The sequence below is a fragment of the Equus asinus genome, chromosome 13, assembly GCF_041296235.1.
Source record: "Equus asinus isolate D_3611 breed Donkey chromosome 13, EquAss-T2T_v2, whole genome shotgun sequence".
Lineage (NCBI taxonomy): Eukaryota > Metazoa > Chordata > Mammalia > Perissodactyla > Equidae > Equus > Equus asinus.
The window spans coordinates 57,937,085-57,958,906 of record NC_091802.1 but is presented as its reverse complement, the minus strand read 5'-3'; the positions used below and the strand labels follow the sequence as shown (position 1 = coordinate 57,958,906).

Genomic DNA, 21,822 nt, shown 5'->3' with positions numbered 1-21,822 from the left:
CATACACGTGTGGCCTCAGACCCTCCAGGGGAATGTTCTGCCACGCTCCTCCGTGACGGAGCCCTTGTATAGGGCTGACTGAGCGACAGCGGTGGAGTCAGATGGGCCTGGATCCTGACCCTTACTAGCTGGTGGCCTTGGGCATGTTCTGTACCTGTCCCAGCCCCAGTTCCTCACTTCAAGGGGCTGTGGGAGCAAAGGGCATGGCTCCTCTACAGTGCTTAGCACCATGCTCGGCACAGAGGAGTTTGGCTGAAAAAGAAAAACAGCAACAAGCTAGCTGGAATTGCCCAATGAGACCAACTGACAAGAGTTCAAGAGAACTTGCTATTCCAGTGGACGGGAGGCTGACGGTGCTGCTTCAGCCTGATGAGAAGGCTCCTCTTGGAGGCTGGCCCCATGGTGCAGCACTTAAGTTCGCACGTTCGCCGGTTCGGCTCCCGGGTGCGGACATGGCACTGCTTGTCAAGCCACGCTGTGGCAGGCGTCCCACATATAAAGTAGGGAAAGATGGGCATGGATCTTAGCTCAGGGCCAGTCTTCCTCAGCAAAAAGAGGAGGATTGGCAGTAGTTAGCTCAGGGCTAATCTTCCTCTAAAACAAAAACAACAAGATTCCTCTAAGCCACTGCTGCTCCATGTTGGCTGTTCAGTGGAACCACTGGGGAACTGAGTGTCTGCGGTGCCCGGGCCACCCCAGAGACTCTGGTTGAGTTGGTTTGGGATATGCCCTGGCACTGGGAGTTCTACAAATTCCAGATAATTCCCACACGGAGCCAGGGTTGGAAACCACTGCTCTGTGCTGGATCCAGCATCTGCAATGTCACTTAAGCCTGAGGCAGTGCTGCCCACTAAGGGGGCATCGTGGAAATGTGCTTCTGATTTTCACAACCACTGGGGGGCCAGGCCTGCTACAGGTGCTGCCGTTCAGGTAGCGGTCCCACACAAGCAGAGCTCGTCAACCGCGCCGCCGCTGCGAAACCCTGTTTCCATCACGATTCCTACGTAGGTTTTTCTTGATCCATCCCAGATGTATGATTCCCACTTCTTGAGACGTCTTCCTATCTCCATGTTCCCGGTTTCCAGTGCCCGTGTGCTCAGCTCCTCAGCATCTCCGAACTCGTCTTTCCTATCTCTAGGATCAGAGCTGGCTGCGACACCTCTCTTCTCTAACAGCCCTTTCTCTGCACGTTGCGCTATCACCCGCTGAGCACCCGCCTTCTCTCTTTGCCGTTGTCCCATGGTGTGGCCAGATCAATCCAAAAAAAAGTGCAGCTCTGAACTGTTTTCAGATGCCAGACAGCGGTGGGTCACAGGACCCCCAGCCTCACTCCAGTGGTGGGAGGCCGACACTCTGCATCTCTACTTGTGCTGTGTTCCCCACCTGTCCCTCACTTTCCCCAGTCTGTCAAAATTCGATCCAGCCACCAGGCCCAGGGCCAATGCCGCCTCCTCCATGAAGCCTGCTGCATCCTTTGAACATCCGGAGGCCCTGACCTTGTTCTCCCAGGAGCCGGCGCTGCTGCTTTGCTCCCTGCAGGAACTGGACACGGCCGGCGCCAAGTGGACACTCGCTGCAGACTTGGCTCGCAGCGCTGGCGAGAGGCTGCCTCCGGGCTCGGGCTAGTTTAGAGCGTCAGCTGCGTTTGCACTGCTCACTCCCTGAGTTTCGTTCTTCATCTCGTCTTTCATTTCCTTCTCCTGATTATAACCCATTCAGTGCTTTCCTTCCCAACTTTCAGAAGAGGTCACTAAGAGCCAGGAGCTCACCGCCTTGTCCGAGGGGCCAGCTGGGTCCGATCTTCTTGATGAAATGTGGAATTGACTCACAGGAGTGGAGACAGAAAGAGACACTCATTCTGCAAGTCGCCGAGCAAGGGGTCACAGAGGACATGCTGGCTTGTCTTCTAGAGGCTATCTTTAGAATCCTGATGAAAGAGCAGCACTGACGCTGAACTCACTTAACGTCATGGTAAGGGTTCCAGGGGTTGGTTTGAGAAAACAAAGCGAAGCGTTGCGATTTCTCACTGCCTCCTGCAGCACGGCGAGTTCCGCTGCTCGCACGGAGCGCTCCGTCAGCTAGCTGAGGCTCTCCTACACACACACATGAGCAAAACGTCAGAAACTCAGAGGACCTTCCCTCCTCCCTTCTCTCCAAATATTTCTGCGGCCCAAACTGGCTCACAGGGGAGAGTGATCAGCGGTCCTCGCCAGGACTCCAAGCAGACAGACCCTGGCCAGGTCCCACTGCTGTCCGAGAGAATCCTGGTTCTCCGATGTGGCAGATGCAGGCGGGCGGCTGGTGCTGGAGAGCTCAGAAGCTCCACTGCATCTCTCGATGATCATTGGTAAGATTTCAGTGTTAACTGTCAAACCACAGAACAAGTGATAAAACTACAAGTCAAACAATCGAAATTCGAAGTTTGTCTGATTATAGACGTAAACTCTAGGATATCATAAAAAGAGACAGGGAATTTGTTACACACAGCAGGACAATTCTCTCTCCTAAAACATAAAGTGAACATTCAAGATATCTGTCTTTGGAAAATAAAAACCACATTTATTTGAACAGCCAAGAAAAAAATTGCAATTTATTAAGATTCAACAAAGCGCTGTACTTTTGAAAGCAACTTTCGGTGCATGTTCTTCAACAATCACATTCTATGAGGAAAAACATTAAAAGCCACAAACTTGTTTTTTAATCTCAGAGTTACAGACATCTTTAATTCAAAATAAAAGGTCAAAAAAAACCCTCAACAAAACCCAAAAACAAACAGATTCTTGACTTCCATCCCCAATTTTAAAATATCAGGAGTTTTTCTACAACTCGATGCTAAATGGCAGCACGGGAAGCTGTATGTCTGGACGCACGCACGCACGCACGCACGCACATATATTTGATGTGCATGTGCAGGTATGCACACATCAAATATACAGACTGCGTGTAATGGCAATGAGATGCAATTACTCTGAGGAGGGTTTCTTCAGCTAAATACACTACTGAACTTGAGGAGAAAGGTCTTGAACCCAGTTTGTGCATAGTTCATGATCCTCTATAAAACCAGCTTTCGTTGATCTGCAATTTTGCAGGACCTTCTTTTTTTCTGTGTTTTTGTTTTTTGTCGTTTTTTTTTGTTTTGTTTTTTTGTTTTGATAAAACCATTAAAAAGCTAATTAAAAAAAATGTAATGCACAAGTTTCCTGATCAAGCAGGCAGGGAGCACAATGTTCATATATTTTTTAAACATACTTGAGGGTATGTTACTCCATTGTCTTTCTTTCTTGCAAAACAATCAAAACATTGATCATTTTTAAAACATAAAGCAATTTTTAATATATAAAGCACTCTTCAAACATCTATTTCTTTTGAGTCCATTATTTGGTAAATATGTAACTGCTACACATTAGAGATTAGGTATTTTTTCTTCTTTGTGTTTTTTTCCTCTTTTTTCTTTTTTTCTTTATTTTTTGTTTGTTTTTTAATAACATCTTCAGTGCTAGGAGTTGGTTACAAAATACATGAAATGGTGTGGAGCTGCCCCTCGGGAACCCTGCTTCCTGAGAGCGCTTCCGCATGTGCAAGACAGTGACCACGACGCCTGTCACCTTGACGAGGGGGACGATCGACAGAGTCCACGACGATGGCCGGAGGGAACAACAACACTGTCCAATCCCAGAGCTCTGAAGTAGCGGTCTGCATTCTGAAAATAGGTTTCTTCACGACGCAAGTCTTTTTTTTTCTTTTTTTTTTAATTCCTTTTTAAAATTTTTTTACTTTAAAGTCTTGAAGGAGAAAAAAAAGTCTGTAAACAGGTGGGAGCCCTAACCCAGGCTCCTCCGAAAGCAGTCACAACCCACGTCCAAGTGCTCGTTTCTGTTCCTCCCGCGGAACCATCCATTCTCTGCAAGTATCTATGGCCACAGTTCGACAACAGTCTTTTTCTCTTTAACTTTATATTCCAAATGGAAAAATGGTGCAATACTCTGGTAATAATTTTCTTGCATTAGTCCACAATAAAAAGCTGCTAAAGGTAGGTATACATATTATTTCTCCAGAGATATACACTGTAATTTTTAAACGCAATAACAGAGTCCTTGAGTAAACATTTACACATGAATTGTCGCCGGCCCTGTCCTGTGAATTCTCTTTAATGGATAGGATTAGCTAAAGGAAGGGCAGGGACACTCAGTGCAAAGTTAGAAGCTAATAACAATAATAACAAACGTTTGACCAATGCGCCAAAAAAAAAGCATATACTGAATAAAAGGGAAAACCCACAGTTAAATCCCTCACACACTTAACACGCGGACACAGAAAGTGCACACACACGCTTCTTTCAACACACACACACATAGGCTGTGAACTTAGAAATTTTTCCTAGAGCCTGTTTCTGCGTACTGACGTCAACCTGGAGGTGTAGAATTAGAAAGTGTTCACATTTCACTATTGGCCTGCTGGATTCAAGTATTTGCATGTTTGATATGTCTTTTTTTTTAACTTTTAAAAAATATTTTTTGGGATAAAAAAAATGACATGAAAAAGTAATGAAACAAGGTAATGTGCATAGGCGGCCCCATGGGGACAGAGAGCAGACGGCAGGCCAGTCCTCCCGCTCAGCACGCTGCTCTGGGCCGCCAGGGCCACCGTGCGGAGTCCCAGCGATGAACACGCCAGCCCCCTGATTACGGGTCGCCTCTGGTAATGTGCATAATCGTCACAGGCTCGTTTTCAATAGGCTTTCTCGTCTCCCTCCCTCCCCCCTTGATAAAATAACCCTTTCCAGCCCACAATCTGAAAAGTGCCCTTCATGATAGAACTATTCTAAGCAGCTTTTATACTTAAAAAATCAAAATGACAACACACCATACAAACATAAGACAACACAAAATAAAAAGCTATGAGAAACATCCTGTCATTAGCATGTGACACTGACCAAGCGCAGCCCGTACTGTCTTGGGAACAGTTCGCAAGGACTGCGGCGAAGGTTTGTCTTCAGTTCTGGACAGAGGTACTCGAAAGGGCTGCCGGGCTGCTTGGGGCAAGTGGGGTCCTCAGCAATGCCCGGACTGGAAAGGGTCAGCTTTTTCTTCCTAGTGCTGATGATTGTGGCGCCTACCGTCCTCTCGGTCCTAGATGGACTCGCCACTGAGAAGGTCGCCGGGAAGCAGAGTGTTCAGCGGGGTGGGGCTTCCTATCACCCTGCCGTCGTCGCTGCTGGGTGGGCCCCACAGGCTGCTTGAGTACTGTGGAACCCCACCCCACAGCAGGTCACTGCTCCCTTTGCCTGCCAGGCACGGGGCGTTCCAGTGGCCAGCGTCGCTCCGCACCAGGCCATGGGAGCTGCCCGAGGCGCCCAGCCGTGTCTGGCTGGTGCCAGTGCTGGACTGCCAGCTGGAGGTGGGCGGCAGCGCTTGGCCTTGGGCTAAGAAACGATTCACTTCTTCTTCGCCAGCGAACTCGGCCAAGATGGTAGTGTTTCCCAGAACACACCTAAAAGAGGAGCACAGCAACAAAACTAAGAGCTGGTTTTTTAAAAAGATAAATAGGGGGTACTGACTATGGCCGAGTGGTTAAGTTTGCGTGCTCCACTACGGCAGCCCAGGGTTTTGCTGGTTTGGATCCTGGGCGCAGACATGGCACCTCTCATCAAGCCATGCTGAGGCGGTGTCCCACATGCCACGACTAGAAGGACGTACAACTAAAAATATGCAACTATGTACCAGGGGGCATTGGGGAGAAAAAGGAAAAATAAAAATAAAATGTTAAAATAAAAAAGATAAACAAAATTGACAAACCTTTACCTAGATTAGCTAAGAAAAAAGAGAGAAGACTCAAATAAATAAAATCATAAATGAAAGAGGAGACATCACAACTGACACCACAGAAGTACACAGGATCGTAAGAGCCTGCTACAAACAGCTATATGCCAGGATACTGGATAACCTAGAAGAAACGGACAAATTCCTAGAAAAATGACTTACCAAGACTGAATCAGAAGAAAGAGAAAACCTGCACAGAGCAATAATGAGTCAGGAGGCTGAATCAGTAATCAAAACCTCCCAACACGGAAAAGCCCAGGACCAGATGGCGTCCCTGGTGAGTTCCACCAAACGTTTAAAGAAGAACTAACACCAGCCCTTCTCACACTCTTCCCAAAAAAACTGAAGAGGAGGGAACACTCCCAAACTCATTTTCTGAGGCCAGTATTATCCTGATACCAAAGCCAGATAAGGACATACAGGAAAACCACACAACAATATCCCTGATGAATACAGATGCAAGAATCCTCAACAAAATATTAGCAAACTGAATCAAGAGCACATTAAAATGACCACACACCATGATTACGTGGGACTCATCCCGGGACGCAGGGATGGTTCCACATACGGAAATCTATCAATGTGATGCACCACATTGAGAGAGTGACAGATCGAAATCAAAGAGCACCTCAATAGATGCAGGAATAGCATCTGACCAAACACAACAACCTTTCATGATAAAGACCCTCAATGAATAGTGTACAGAAGGAACAGGTCTCAACATAATAAAGGCCATATTTGACAAACACAGCTAACATGATCACCAATGGTGAGAGGTTGAAAGCCTTTCCTCTGAGATCAGGAATAAGACAAGGGTGCCCACTCTTGTCATTTCTATTCAACATATGACTGGAAGTCTTAGCCAGAATGATCAGGCAAGATAAAGAAACAAAAGGCATCCAAATCAGAACGGAAGAAGTAAAACTGTCATTATCTATAGATGACATGATCTTATACAGAGAAAATCCTAAAGGCTCCGCCAAAAACTGGTGGAACTAATCAATAACTTCAGTAAAGTTGCACGATCGAAAATCAACATGCAGAAAACAGGTGTGTTTCTATACAATGATAATGAAATATCTAAAAAGAAAGAAATAAAAAATCCCATTCACAGTGGCATAAAAAACAATAAAATACTCAGAAACAAATTTAACCAAGGAAGTGAAAGATCTGTATGATGAAAACCATAAAACTTTGATGAAAGAAATTGAAAATACAAATGGAAAGATACCTGTGTTCATGGATTGGAAGAATTAATATTGTTAAAATGTCCATAAAACCCAAAGCTATCTATAGATTCAATGTAATCCCTATCAACATTCCAATGGCATTCTTCACAGAAATAGTAAAAACAATCCTAAAATTTGTATGGCACCAGAAGACTCTGAATAGCCAATGCAATCCTGAGGAAGAAGAACAAAGCTGGAGGCATCACACTTCCTGATTTCAAACTACATTACAAAGCTACAGTAATTAAAGCAGTATGGTGCTGGCATAAAGACAGACACATAGACCAGTGGAACAGAATAGAGAGCCCAGAAACAGATCCCCCCACATACAAAGGCCACTATTTCACAAGGGGCCAAGAACACTCAGTGAGGAAAGGATAGCTTCTTCAATAAGTGGTACTGGGAAAACTGGATATTCACAGGCAGAAAAATGAAAGTGGACCCCTATTTCATACCACTCACAAAAAATAACTTAAAATGGATTAAAGACAAACACAAGACCTGAAACTGTAAAACTTCTAGAAGAAAACACAGGGAAAAAGCTCCTTGACCTTGGCTTTTGCAATGAACTTTTGGATACAACACCACAAGCAACAAGAGCAAAAATCAATAAGTGGGACTACATCAAACTAGAAAGCTTCTGCACAGCAAAGGAAACCATCAACAAAATGAAAACGCAACCTATGGAATATGAAAAACATTTGTAAATCATCTATCCGATAAGGGGTTAGTATCCAAAATATAGAGAGAACTCATATAAACTCAATAATGAAAAACCAAACAATCTGATTACAAAATGGGCACAAGAGCTGAATAGACATTCTTCCAAAGAAGACATACAGATGGCCAACAGGTCCATGAAAATGCTCAGTGTCACTAATTATCAGGGAAATGCAAATCAAAACCACAATGTGGTATCACCTCACACCTGTTAGAATGGCTGTCACCGAGAAGACAAGAGATGGCCAGCGGTGGTGATGATGTGGAGAAAGGGAGCCCTCGTGCACTGTGGGTGGGCCTGTAAATTAGTGCAGCCACTATGGAAACCAGTGTGGAGGTTCCTCAAAAAGTTAAAAATAGAACTACCATATGGTCCAGCAAGCCTACTTCTGGGTATTTATTCAAAGGAAATGAAAATAGGATCTCAAAAAGATGGCTGCACTCCCGTGTGTACTGCAGCATTATTCACGATAGCCAAGAGACAGAAACAACCCAAGGGTCTGTTAACAGCTGACTGTAAATAAAGAAAACGTGATGTATATATATGGAGAGAGAGGAGGGGGGATGGACACACACACACACACACACACACACAGAGGAATACTTTCAGCCATGAGAGAGAAGGATCCCCTGCCATTTGTGGCGAGATGGATAAATCTTGAGGGCCTCCGGCTAAGTGAGATAAGTCAAACCGAGCAAGATAAACACTGTGTGACCTCACTTATATGTGGAACCTAAAAGCCAAGCTTGTAGAGACAGAGTAGAATGGTGGTTTCCAGGGACTTGGGGGGGAGATGGGGAGATGGCTGGCAAAGGGCACACAAACTTCTGGTGCTAAGACGAGTAAGTTGTGGGGAGCTAACGTGCACCGTGGTGACTAGAGTTAACAACACTGCATTAAATATTTCAAAGTTGCTAAGAGGAGACCTTAAATGTTTTCACCACAAAAAAGAAATGATAATTCCGTGCCCTGATGGAGGAGTTAGCTAATGCTGTGGTGGTAATCACGCCGCAATATATAAATGTATTAAATCAACATGTACACCTTAAACTGACCCAATGTTGTATGTCAATTACATCTCCAAAAAAAACCCCCTCAAAACAAACAAGAGAGCAGGACAGGGGTCATGTGAGTGGAGCAGACTGGCGTTTTCCTGTGTTGGCCTCACTAGCTCTCTGTTTTAATGAGCAAAGCGCAGCCGAAGGTTCATGCCCGGGCCACCCAGGAATAACCCTGTGGTTCTGGTTTTGCCACTGCCACATCTGAGTCTAGATGATGAACTTTTTTCTCATTTTAGATTCTAGCAGCCACACTGTGTAGGTGGAGACAGGACATTCTTAAGGAAGCGTGTGAATGCACCATTTAACTTGGGTATCATTTAGGATCACTGTAATTTACATCCTGGACTAAAACCAGGAATAACTAATTTCTAGGTCCCACATCCCAAGTGATGTCGCTGAGTAGGTCTACTCACACATCTTATCAAAAGCGTCCTTTAATCAGGGGAGAAGAGTGCCTAGAAGGACCCCTGCTAGGCCCAGCAGTGGGCATGAACAGGTCACATGCCCGGTGTTACCTCGTGGAGGGTCTTCTTTCCATCCCTGGGCTCTACGTGTACTCTCTTGGGGGGCCTCTCCCTGCTGGAGGGCATGGCCATGGCAACTCAGCAGCAGAAGAAACCAATGTGTCACAAGACACTTGTTATGGGGTGAACTGTGTCCCCCCCAAATCCCTATGTTGAAGCCCTAGCCCCCAAGAGCTCACTTGTGCCCATGTTTGGAGAGGGACTTTAAAGACGTAACTGAGTTAAAAGGAGGTCATATGGGTGGCCCTAAGCCACTGTGACTGGTGTCCTTATGAGAAGAGGACGTTAGGACACACACACACTTAGACTGAGAGATGACCATGTAAGGACACAGGGAGAGGGCAGCTGTCTGCAAGCCAAGGAGAGAAGCCTCGGAAGGCACCAACCCTGCTGACACCTTGGTCTCAGACTTGCAGCCTCCAGAATTGTGAGACAGTCAACGTCTGTGCCTGCAGTGCTTTGTCGCAGTAGCCCCAGGACACTCCTACAACACCCAAACCCAGCGCCGCCACGGCGCAGCCACAGGCAGCCCACCGGCAGAGAGGAGACGTACATGTGCAGGGACTTCTGGGCCTTGGCGGCTTCCTCCTTGGAGCTGTACCGGACCACAGCGTTGCCTTGAGTCAGGTTCAGGTGGAACGTGATGAGAGGGCCGTGCTGCAAACACAGCGTCCGCAGCGTCGAGCCATCGATCTGATTGAGGAAGCAGAGGGGGCGGTAACGCGCTTCCTGGGACTTCTTCCACTACGTTCTTCAAAGAAAACATCTATGAAATCCAGGCGCACCAAACACTGGGAAAACGCCCTCGAGAGGGCTTAACGCATACGACTTCATGATAGTAACTGTTCATAGCTCGTAATTTACCATGTACGTTTTAATCTTGGACACCTCTATTGTATCTCATGAATTAAGCTCCTCAGAAGGAGAACACCCCTTTTCTCTGACCCCCTCTCACCACGGCATGTCACGCAGAGCCTGTGGGTCCCGCAGCCTCGCGGCCCCTGAGCCTGGGAAAGGCAAGCACAGGCCAGACCACTCACGAGTGGCAACAGTTACAGATGAGCAGTTCTGTTTACAAAGGTCTACTTTTAAGCCTCAAAAGAGGGAAAAGTCAACAATTCACCAGGAACACAGTTAAAGGAGCCCTGGCGCTGGCTCGAGGCTGCCTGCCTTCCCTTTGGGCCCTGACTGAGGGCACCCGGCAGGGAGACCAGCGTGCACCGCGCGTGGGTGGCTGGCCCTCTGGGTCGCTGACGAGGCCCTCGAGCTCAGGGACTCTCGGGCTGTGCTGCTGCCTGTACCTGGGGCGTGAGGTTGCGGAGAACGAGCCAGCTGCTTGTTCTTCCTGAGGTGTCAGTGCTCCAAGCAGAACCTGCACGGGCCCGGGAAGAACTCAGTCAGCAAGGCCGCGCACAGCAGACAGCTAGCTCTCTTCCCACAGCTTCGCATCCGGCAGCGCAGCCGGCGGTGTGCACCGTCACCGTGCGCTCCGAGCCTTTCTCCACCTCTGAAAACCCATTTGCTCTTTTTGGTTGGATAACCCAAAACCTCACAATCCCCGCAGAGCCACTGCCAGAAGTTCTGGTCTCCTCCTCTTCCATCCCCCGACCCTGCCCCATTTAGAATCAACGCTCTAAAATTCTACTTGTTAATAAAACAAAGCAGACCCAGAGGGCTGCTATTAAAAGGCTGAAACAGCTATTTTCAAGCCACCTGCAGCTGGTTTCAGTGGCACTTTCTTAAATTCCTGGTGTGCTTCTTTCCTCCCTACAGTTCAGGACAGGGCAGTGACAGAAGCCCATGCGCTGCAGCATCACGGCGGCAGTGCTCTCAAGTGTGTGGGTTTGTTTTCTTTGGGCCTGGAAAGCCCTATGCTCCAGCAAAATGTTCTGGAGAAGCAAACAGCAAAGTAGAAATGGAGACTCTCGTGCTGACTGAATGGGCCTTCTCCAAGGACCCAGCATGGCCCCTCAATGGGGGCTGGGAGCATTGGGGACCTCCTGGCCCAAGCAAAACTGCTGTGTGCCTCATCACCTGGGGCTGATGCTGAGAACACTGGCAGCTGGAGTGCTGGGCAGCCAACGCCCTGAGACGCTAGGGCGCCTTGGCCCCCTTCTAAGCTCTCCTAGGGTCCAGGGGTCCTTACAAAGGAGCTGCAGGACAAAACGATAGGCATATTCCCTACAGGTAAGCAGAGCTGGCAGGAAGCCCCACCCCCGCCAACCCACCCCATCTGAACACGAGAACTGGTGCGTACCCGAGGAGTAAGAGCTGGTCCAGCCAAGGGGACTGGCTCCCCAGGTGGAGGAAGGCTTGGGGGTGGTTAACCCTGGAGGTGGCCTTGTGGGTGCAGCAGTGTTTCTGGGCACCTTCCACAGTTCATGAGACAGAGAGGCTTGCGTGTGGGAGGCAGGGCCAGAGGACCACGTTGATTTAATGTCCGAAAGTTTACCTGGGAAGGAAGAGAAATGGAGCACAGGCGTTCTTGAGACAAAGAAGAAAAGTCAGTGCAGTGTGGAGAACCATGTAAAGTGCTCTCGGGCTCCAGGAGACTGCATGATGAAAAGAAACACCAGGCAAAGCGCCCCCTACTGGAACCACGGGCAAGCGCCCTCTTGAATTTCTGCCCAGAGACAGTCTGACTGGGGCCAGTATACACCTTGCCAGTATTTCTGATACTTAATCAATTTGCTAAATGTGCCAGACACAAGTTTGCCACCAAGAAAACAGCATTTCTATAGTTCAACGTTAAGCTAACTTATGAACATATTCTACTGGGACACATCTTACAACAAATTAATCAAGGTCAAAAGCCTAATGTGTATACGTCTTTGATGCTATTTCTTTAGGTATCGGTCCCTTTTCAAAGCAATGCCCCTTCAGACACAGCCCGCCCAGACCCATGGCTACCACCGTTCTCCTGCGCAGCTCTGAGGCCCGCCCTCCGAGCACACTCTAGACGCTGTGTGGCCCTGCCGCCCTGAGGGCTGAGCGGCTTGGCACCTGGGCACCTTGGCGCAGTGGTTGAGGGGAGCTTGTTTTAAGGCTCTTTGAGAGAAAAAACAAAACTCGTAATGACCAGCAGCCCCACGCCATCCTGTGCCCAGGGCTCGGCTTGGATGTGCAGACACCTGGAGCCAGCCATGCCCCCTCCCTGGACAGCACCACAGTGACCAGGCCAACCCAAACCCCGCCACCAAGTCCCCCTCCAGCCCTGGCCACCAGAGCCCACTATGCCTTCACAACAAACAAACGCTCGTCTGAGCCAAGGTGTCACTGATCAGAAAAACAAAAATGCCCTGAAAACTGCCTTCGATGCAGGAAAGACAATGGTGTTTTGCCCCTTCTCTTTAGCTCAATGAGTATGGAAGCATTAAAGGTCTAATTATCCCCTCTGTAAACATCAGAAAGAATAAAAATACTGCAGACGCACTCTCTCTTTTTAATAAGATGCTAAACTACATCAAAACTACTTTCTTCCCTATGTACTGGTATTCAAAGAATTCCTATAGCATTCTTACACTGGTTTAAAAAAGTCTGGATGAGAAGGTTTGATGGAATACAGGAATACATTTGAAGAAATTTGTAAACAATAAACTCTCCTTATTTAAGTTCTCTATTTACAAACCTGCTACCCATTTTGTTTGCGTTGTGTCCACATTTCTTTATATCCTTGTCTTAAAATTTTTAGATTCAAATTCCTCCGAAGTTTTTATGACAAAGAATTCTCAATTCTCCTCTAAGCCTAAAGGAAATTTCTTTTTTTTTTTTTTGGAGGAAGTTTAGCCCTGAGCTAACATCTTCTGTCACTCCTCCTCTTTTTGCTGAGGAAGACTGGCCCTGAGCTAACATCCGTGCCCATCTTCCTCTACTTTATATGTGGGACGCCTGCCACAGCATGGCGTGCCAAGCAGTGCCATGTCCGTGCCCTTGATCTGAACTGGTGAACCCCAGGCTGCCAAAGCAGAATGTGTGCACTTAACTGCTGTGCCACTGGGCGGGCCCCTAAAAGAAATTTCTTACTCAAGAGAGTCACAATGTCTACGGCAATAGAGAAATAATCCAGGCACAGCATTTATCGGCGTAATGGAACGCAGTCACACGCTGGGTGCTGGGAGTTAGTTACGGGGCCTGCTGCGGTCCCCTTCATCCCTGACGGTGAACTCAAGTAGCAGCAAACTCCAAGCAGCTGCCACCTCCAGGGTTTAAGCCCTTGTATACCCTTGTCTTGTAGCCACGGCGGGAAGGGAGGAGAGAGGAAAGCAGATCCATTTAGGCAGAGCTACGTCATGTCCTGCGCCAGGCAGTTACATAATCACGTGATCTTCAGGACAACCCCACGGAAGGACAGCATTCCCACTTCACACGGGAGGAGGCAGCTGTGCCTTACGTCCTGAAGCGGTTCCGGCAGAGCTCAGGCCCACTCTCCATCAAACCCCATGGCCTCCCGATTCAGGGAGAGAACAGAGAGACCATCAAGAAAAGCCGGGCCTGTCAGTTTTGTTCGGGGAAAGAAAGAAAAGGCTACCTGCACGTCGAGAGGCCAGTTGCATACCTGCAACACTAGGAGCGGGCGCAATGCTGCTGAAAGAGCGACTGAAGCCAGAGGCACTGAGCGGCCAGGCACTCGAGGAAGGCAGTGTGGCATTCTGAGATGATGGTGGGGAGGACCCTGCAGAACCAAACAGGCACTAAGAAGGTGGGCGCGGGCGCGCTGGGGCAGCCATCTAACTAGGGTGGGAGGCTTCTAACAACCAAGGACAAATCTCCTCCCACACTGCCGTGTCTGGAGCTGGCTGAAAAGGAAGGTGTGACATGATCAAGAGCACAGCGAAGGAGGGAAGAGACACGCAGCCCTCCTCCCCTGGGGAGCCACGCCACCTGGAGAGGCCTGAGGCCGAGAAGCAGAGATGAGGACATGGCATCAACTTCTCTGGGACAGGGGCTCAAGGCACGAGAGAAGAGAATCACCACCAGGATGTTCAAAACGCCACGCCAGAGTTTGAAAAGATCACAGTGAATTCCCCTTCCAAATGAGATGAAAATAAAAATACAGGGCAATCTCCATCTTTTCACACTTCAAATAATACCCACAAAATTGAAAATACAAAACAAAACGCTAAGCTTTTTGTTATAAATTTTACCATAAAAATATCCGCACTTTTTTCTGACTCACAATGTCTCAGGTATCCCATTACCTCCCCCACGCATTTCTCTCCTGCAGTGCAGGAAGGATGACAGGATCTGCCTAACAACTGTGTGAATGTGACTTCCTCCATCTCCAGAACTGCAGCTTCTGACTTTGAAAATGCCTCGGTTCCTGCACCCAGGAGGGAGGCGGAGGGTGTGTGGCCATCCTTAAGGCTCCCCCGCTCCTCCAGAAAGCTCAGCTCCTGCTAACTGGTGTGTTTTCGCGTCTCTCTCCCTCACGACTCTCTGAGGAAAGCAAGAGCCCGCGGAAGGAGATGATGAAGCAGTGGTGACAGTTCGGGTGAAAGCAGGATGGAATCAGAGCTCTGTGACTTGGAAAATGACTCTGCCAGGGTGTAGAAGCTGGCTGGGGGAGAGGACACAACACCTAACACTGGCTGTCAAGTTCACCACCATAAACAGAATCTCCAAAGACATGGGACCCAGCCCACATAAGGCCCCACCTGGTGAGGTGCACTGAACAACCTCAGGGGCATCCTTCACCGGGACTACCAGGTGTGTGCACCTCCCAGACTTGCGCAGTATACAACCTGCACAGCTGTTTGCAGTGCCCTGAGGACACCAGAGTTGATGAACATGAAAATTTATTTGTAATCTGGTCTTCAATTTTAAAAGCTACGAACATCTTAAGCTTTCTTCCTAAACCCTCTTCTTTCATTTACCAACAAAATGCAATCAACCTAGGATCCCAAGGCTACAGACTATTTAACTCTATGTGGATTTCTTTCATAATTAACAATAGGGTACTTAGATTTTAACAGTGTTCTAGTTTTGGAAGTTTCAGTTTTAATACTGGAATTTATCCCCTAAAATCACGGTTGGCTTTCCTTTCCAAAGGAAGTGTTAGCATCACTAGGGATGAAAGGGCATGACTGCACTCCCCATTCTGGTTAATACTCACTTAACAAGGGTTAAAGCTATAAATAACATCAAACAAACACTGGGCTAAGGCAAATCTTTAATATCAATCAGAACTGAATACCAAAGGCAATAAATAAAAAACAAAAATGTAAATTAAAAAAACAACACCTAGTATACTCAACAAAAGAGAAAATTCCATCATGAAAATCTATAAAATATATAAGCCCAGAGGGCTACTTCTGTTTTCCTTCCAGGACACATTTTCGTAATTTTTCTCTGTCTGTATTTTAGATCAGCCTGGTCACTCAAAACGTTGAGGGCAAGCCCGGTAATGTACTGGTTACGATCGCACGCTCTGCTTTGGCGGCCCAGGGTTCATGGGTTCAGATCCCGGGTACAGGACCATACACTGCTCTTCAAGCCATGCTATGGCAGCATCTCACAGACAAAAAACAGAGAAAGACTGGCAGAGATGTTAGCTCAGGGCCAATCTCCCTCACCAAAAAAACAAAACCCAAATCCAAACAAAACAAACAAAAAACTATGACAGCCTTTTGTGGCTTGGTCCCTGAGGCAGGTTGACCTCCTGGGCAGGGAACAGCACAGCTCACTCTGGAGAGAGGCTCTGGCCTCTGCGGTTTACTTCTACTGCAATGTTGTAGGGTGTTTCTTTGTAAACACTTTTTACGTAAAGCCATGCTTATTATGCTCCCCCTTCTCTCAAATAACAAGCCACACACGAGGGGCGCCAGAGTGGAGGAGCGAGGGTTTTCCCGGGGATGGGATGGAGGAGGAGCCTGGTGTGAGCAGCCTGACCTGCCCAAGACTCTCAGCGTCTACATGCCCCTCAACGCCAAGTCCCTAGATGGTATATGACGCCACGTAAAGCTTCGAGTTGCCCAGGATGGACGGCTGTTTGATTCCTTCATCCTAGAGCTGGAGCGCCTGTCTGTCTTGTCTCGTCTCGACGGCCTCCCGCGCTCAGATTCTCTTGTGCCTCTAAGTCTGTCTCCTCTGCCGAGCACTCTGGCACTGGAGGACAGCCGCTTAGCTCTGCCCTGAGGACTCACCTCCTCCCCCAGCCCGCCTTTGTCACACTGGCACACTCGTGCAAGTGCAGAGGCTGCCCACAATGCCCCAGGTGCCACCTGGAGGCCAAGGGATCACTGGATAAGTCCTTGGGCACCATCAGGAAGCTCAGCTCTACAAGCAACCTGGGTTCTTCCCAATGACTTTAATACCTGGATGAGCACAGCTTATTCACACTTCTCCACAATCCTCAAAATTCACTGACTAAAGTTCCCTGCTCTGGTACAACCCTGCTGCCACACTCAAGGCGACGAGCAGCGAGCGCGGAGTCCTTCTTCTTGCTTGTGCCTCCCTGTCCCCTTGCCATCTCATAGGGGCTCCATTTCCCACAGCTTTGAGGCCCCTGTACCACTCATCTGCCCAACAGCGGGGCCACCCGCAACGCCCCCGTTCTAAGAACCATCTGCATGGAAGCACAAGGAATGCACAGCATTCAACAGGAAGGGTGATCTGCAATTACAGGGGCTTTCTACTCAAACCACAGACACACTTAGAATCCTATCACTTTAAAGAACCATTAAAAAGAAATGCATCTTCCCCACAGGTCTTATTTTAAGTAGGAAACCTAAATTAACATTTTGGGAACTACTCAAGTGACTTTATTAGTGATAAGCATCTACGGCAACCTAGCTATTCTTTCACATTATTAGAACGGTGATGATCAAACTTCATCAGTGGCAGCACTTAGAGAACTTCTTCATTTGCATAACTTAATGGGGAGCGAGTCCCCGCCCTTCTCCATATCGCATTTGAACTCTGTGCTTTCGGTAAGCTCACAGCTCAGCTTACCACTTCCTCTTACTGCGTCCTGAAGTCTGACATATGGTGTGCCAAAATTTAGCATCATGAGTTTGTGCCAGGAAAAAAGTCCTGGGGACTGATTTCAGTCTTTTTTACCAGACTTTTTGCGGAAAGGCAAAACAGACTGAGATGGATGAGTAAAGCATCAATCCATTCTTAAAGAGATTTCAAGTAGAAACTTTTTCATTAAAAAGCTTAATGGTTAATACTGAGATTTTATAACACAATGCTTATAAAAAATGATGCGTTAATAAATCCAGCAAAAAGACTTACAAATCAATCTCTGTTTTCACCATAAGCACTGCTGGACCTTTTCTTACGCTGCTCCAGATGGCTGGAGACAGCACCCTGAGTGTGTCTGACACCACACCCGCCTCACAGCCAGACTGGCACCCTGATGCCTCTGGCTGCGTGTAGAGACCTTCCACACAAACGCAGGAGGAGTGGCTCCCCTCCTCACCTCCACTCTTGAGGAGGTAGCGGTTGACATCCTGTATGGTAGTATTGATGGTAGGCCCGGTGGGGACACTTCCAGGAGTGACGTCAGGGTCATTCTCAGGATCTATATTCTGAAGTCCTTTCCACGGAACTCCAGGGTGGAATTCTGGAAAATTCCAAACAAGATGAAAATTAAAACATGAGTATTAAGAGTACCTTCACATTGCTTCATGATAATTTATGGAAATTTTTATAATCTAATTAAATTAAGAGACACATTTTAGACTTTCTTTCAGTAAATCATCAATCTTTTGGAACAAACCAGAACCAGGTGTTCCAGCTGCCACATTAAGACCATGTTCAGACAGCATGGTGAAGCCTAGAAACTACCTGCCTGGATGGCAAGAGTGCCCGCCCCCCACTCTCTTGCACTTCTTCCACTGAACAAGGCACTACAGAGAAGCGCCTGATGCCGACCTCACCCAAAACTGACCCGACAAACGGACCTCAACGAAGAAACCAAAGCTACGAGGGATGCTTCCAGGATCCCTAGCTCAGGCCCTGCTTTCTCTCGGGCCTAAGCACTCTCCTCGGGCCTGGAGCATGTTCTGATCTGCTGCTGCACAGGAGTGGTTCACGCTCTTACCTGGGGGCCAGTTGATGCTGGAGCCATTTGAGATTTTATCACTGTCAGATTTGGCACGCGACCAGCTATGGGGAACAGCTACAGGAGGACTGGCTGGTGACTCACTGTTCTGGATTAAATCGTACCGCCCATAGGAGTCGTCAATGGAGGACTTAGCTGGAGGCCCAATGCCTAGACCTCCAGGGATAGCACCTGCAGGACAGCAGGAAACAAAGAGCCGAGTGAATGGGGGCACCATGAGCCCTGACTGCCAGGTGCCAGGTCTTGCCCTTTTCAAAAGAGGTGCACAAACTGTCACACCCAGTTTGTCCAGCATTCTCCAAGGTAAGTGTCTATTTCAGTTAGCCCAAACTTTATACTTGAGAGACTGAAACTCTTTAAGAACCATTTTGGTTTGTCAAGTTGGAAATCTTGATAAAATACATACCCATCCCACAGGAAGCTGGCACAGCGAGCCTTTCTGGGGCCAACTTAGGAGTCTGTGTGATTAGTGATGGAATTTGCTGTTGCCTGTGTCCCATCCTCCCTCTAGTCTATGAAAGGACAAACTGGGTGTGTGCACTCAGAGGCCTTAACTTCATATAGACTAACCCAACTAGCCATAGGCTACTGAGCTCTCTCCTGCCTAGGAAAGTGCCCAGAGAGCATGTGGTGATTTTCTTGCAGAATTAACCATTAGGAAGAATTGTCTTTTTCTTTTTAGAATACTTTGTATCACGAGACAATCAAATGCTCTATTAAATTTCCTTTGCAGTTTATGCTACGAGGAAATTTAGAGCTAAATTTAATGCTTAACAGTGAGATCTCCCCCTATAGTTACTAGCATTTTTGCTTCTTCCTCCTTTCTGGGAATTTGATTTTCTATTATGTTTTATCATTTTATTGAAAAAACTTCTTTTCGGTAGACTCAAATTTTTGTTGAAGAATACAGATACAATAAAAAGTATGCAGGCTATGACTGATATTCTTTCCTACTCTGTGGCATTTTCAATTGAATCTGGGTTTGCAGCTAAGATCTGGTAGTTGAGGTTTCCAGAAGTTTGATCCTGACTAGCTGGGATCTCATGTACTCTCTAATGGAATGAACTTTTTATTCAGCTTTCAGTGCTGAATTTTGAGAAAAGAAATGCAGTATGAGTGACAAATGAGCATGCTATGCAACTGGGTGAGCAGCGAGCAGACACAGCATGCTGGCGGGTGTACCATGCTTGCTGGGGTTCTGATCCAGGAGAGGAGAAGCAGCACCGGGTACGCTGTCCATCGGGCTGGGGTGTGTCCACTGAGGGAGGCGCGACTGGGACTGGGACGGGTCCTTCACTGACAAACCACCAGTCATGTCCATGCTGTTGACATTCATGTTTGGGTTCAGTCCAGCTAAAAATGAAAATACTATTAGGACATGCCTGCTCTTCCTCTAAATTACTGCTTTTCAGAGCTCTCGTAGAGAATCGATCTAAGTCTTAATTCACAGCCAAGTACTTGAACTTTTAATGCTGGTGCAAGAAAAAAACTTTCTGTCTTCTTAACAATACATATTTTAGGAATATTATTTCTGAATTAAGGTGAAAATGGTTAACAAAGTCTTTGATTAACTAAGACTAATGACTCTGCTTTATTTTACTTGTTTCAATTGCTAAACATGGTCCTGTGGCTTCTCAGATCCCACAGAATAGAACAAGTCCAAACAATTAGGAAAATCTTTTCCGATCTTAGGGTAAAACTCACCAGATGAAAACAATCCTTTCAGAGTTCTAAACAGTGTTCTCAAGTATTCCCCATAGAACGAGCTGGTGGGACAATTCAGTACTATGTTGAGTGCTGCCATTTCGCCCCAGCCAGAATGGGGCGCTGATCCTGAGGTTATTGCTTACAGCTAAGAGCAGGTCCTGGGGTATCTGACAAGAACCATTGCTGTGCCAGTTTAATGGAGAGAGGTATGGGGACGATGGAAAGACTTCCTCATGGGGACACCAGTTAGGAGCTGGACAGACTGCTTGAGTGGAGAGCAGAATCAATGAGAGTGCAACCTGATATTGACAGATCATGTTCTAACAGTGCAGTTCCCACACCACATATCCTGGTACGCAAGCAAGAGGAAATCTCTACCCTTAAGTAAGGTATTGAACATCTGTGTTCTTAACTTTAAATTGGGGGCTGCAAACTTAAATGCTTGTATGGGTCAAGCGAGCGATGTAAAGAAGGTGAAGTGGGGCTGGTGGGGATTGTAGCAAACGGGACAGTGCTTGCCCTGTGTAAACAAGCAGGTGCTACTGGTGCCAGCCAATGACTGCTGTACGGAACGTAGAGTCAACGCAGCCATTTTTAAGAGAAGCCAGACGCCACCTTTATTTGAACATTTCCAATTTTTAAATGTTGGCAATTAACACACACACACACTTTGCAGACCTCACAAAATACCCCTGCAAGTCAGATACTGTCAAGGGGCTGCCTGTTTGCTTTCACGGCCATCTTCATTCCACCTGCACAGATCTAGTCAGGCGAGTGGACAACGAGGTTGGGCTGCAGCCCGGCCTTCAAAGCACTCCAAATCCCACCCCTGGGCCTCAACCATCTCTCCCCACTTCACTGTCTGGTTTCTGTACTCCCTCCACAGGTGAGCTGGACTGGTGGGGCCCCCGTCAACAGGACTGCCCCTGCAACCTGCCCTTTCTTCTGTGCAAGCCTTCCCCCTTATTTACTGAAATCCGACTCCTTTGAGGTCCAAGCTTAGACCCTGCTCTGATGTTTCTTTCACCACTGGAGGTGAATATGAACTCTCCCTTCTCTATAGCTCTGTAATCACACTGCATCACACTGGTTATGAAGGTTATTTTTTTGTTTTTATAAGCATGATCTTCCTGTAGAGACGACCAATTCCAGAAGACAAGGAAAGACTGTGTGTGAGAAGGAAGGTGGATGGAGTTACAGCTGCTGAAGAAATGCTGAGAACCAACCAGGCAGGCAAATTTAGAGGTGAAGTTTCTGATACTTTATTAGCTATTTATTTTGAATAGATCTATCTTATAATTTTAGTGTGAAGGTTATAAAATTTTATCAAAATTATTTTTCATCCAATTTTGAAGATTCACTGCACTAATTCTTTCATTTGTATTAAGAAAATGAATTTTTGTTTTGGCAGGGAAAGATTCGCCCTGAGCTAACATCAATTGCCAAGCTTGCTCCTTTTGTGCTCCTCCTCCACAAAGCCCCAGCGCATGGTTGTGGACCCTACTTGGAAGTCCTTCCAGTTCTTCCATGTGAGCTGCTGCCACAGCATGGCAACTGACAGATCAGTGGTGTGGTTCTGTGACAGGGAAGCGAACCCAGGCCGCCGAAGCAGTGAGGGTGCCAAACTTTAACCACTAGACCATTAAGGCTGGCTCAAGAAAACTAACCTTTAAGAGTAAAGATTAGTGTATTTT

The 21,822-nt window shown here is 47.2% G+C and overlaps 1 protein-coding gene across 8 annotated transcripts in view; it reads right to left on the bottom strand.

Annotated features, from left to right (window-relative positions):
- Positions 1 to 3,984: 3,984 nt before the first annotated feature.
- TNRC6C (trinucleotide repeat containing adaptor 6C) overlaps positions 3,985 to 21,822 on the bottom strand; it is a 138,851-nt gene continuing 121,013 nt past the window's right edge. For 5 of the 8 annotated variants that reach the window (XM_070483709.1, XM_070483713.1, XM_070483711.1 and 2 more), the window contains 7 exons: positions 19,604 to 19,774; positions 18,401 to 18,592; positions 17,777 to 17,920; positions 11,612 to 11,806; positions 10,656 to 10,726; positions 9,908 to 10,047; positions 3,985 to 5,490 (listed from right to left, as the gene is read on the bottom strand). In XM_070483709.1, the coding sequence (XP_070339810.1) occupies positions 5,130 to 5,490; positions 9,908 to 10,047; positions 10,656 to 10,726; positions 11,612 to 11,806; positions 17,777 to 17,920; positions 18,401 to 18,592; positions 19,604 to 19,774 (1,274 nt within the window). In that variant the 3' untranslated portion in view covers positions 3,985 to 5,129. Of the gene's footprint in view, positions 5,491 to 9,907; positions 10,106 to 10,655; positions 10,727 to 11,611; positions 11,807 to 13,909; positions 14,027 to 17,776; positions 17,921 to 18,400; positions 18,593 to 19,603; positions 19,775 to 21,822 lie in introns of all 8 variants that reach the window. The other 3 variants (XM_070483712.1, XM_070483715.1, XM_070483716.1) reach the window with 2 other exon arrangements.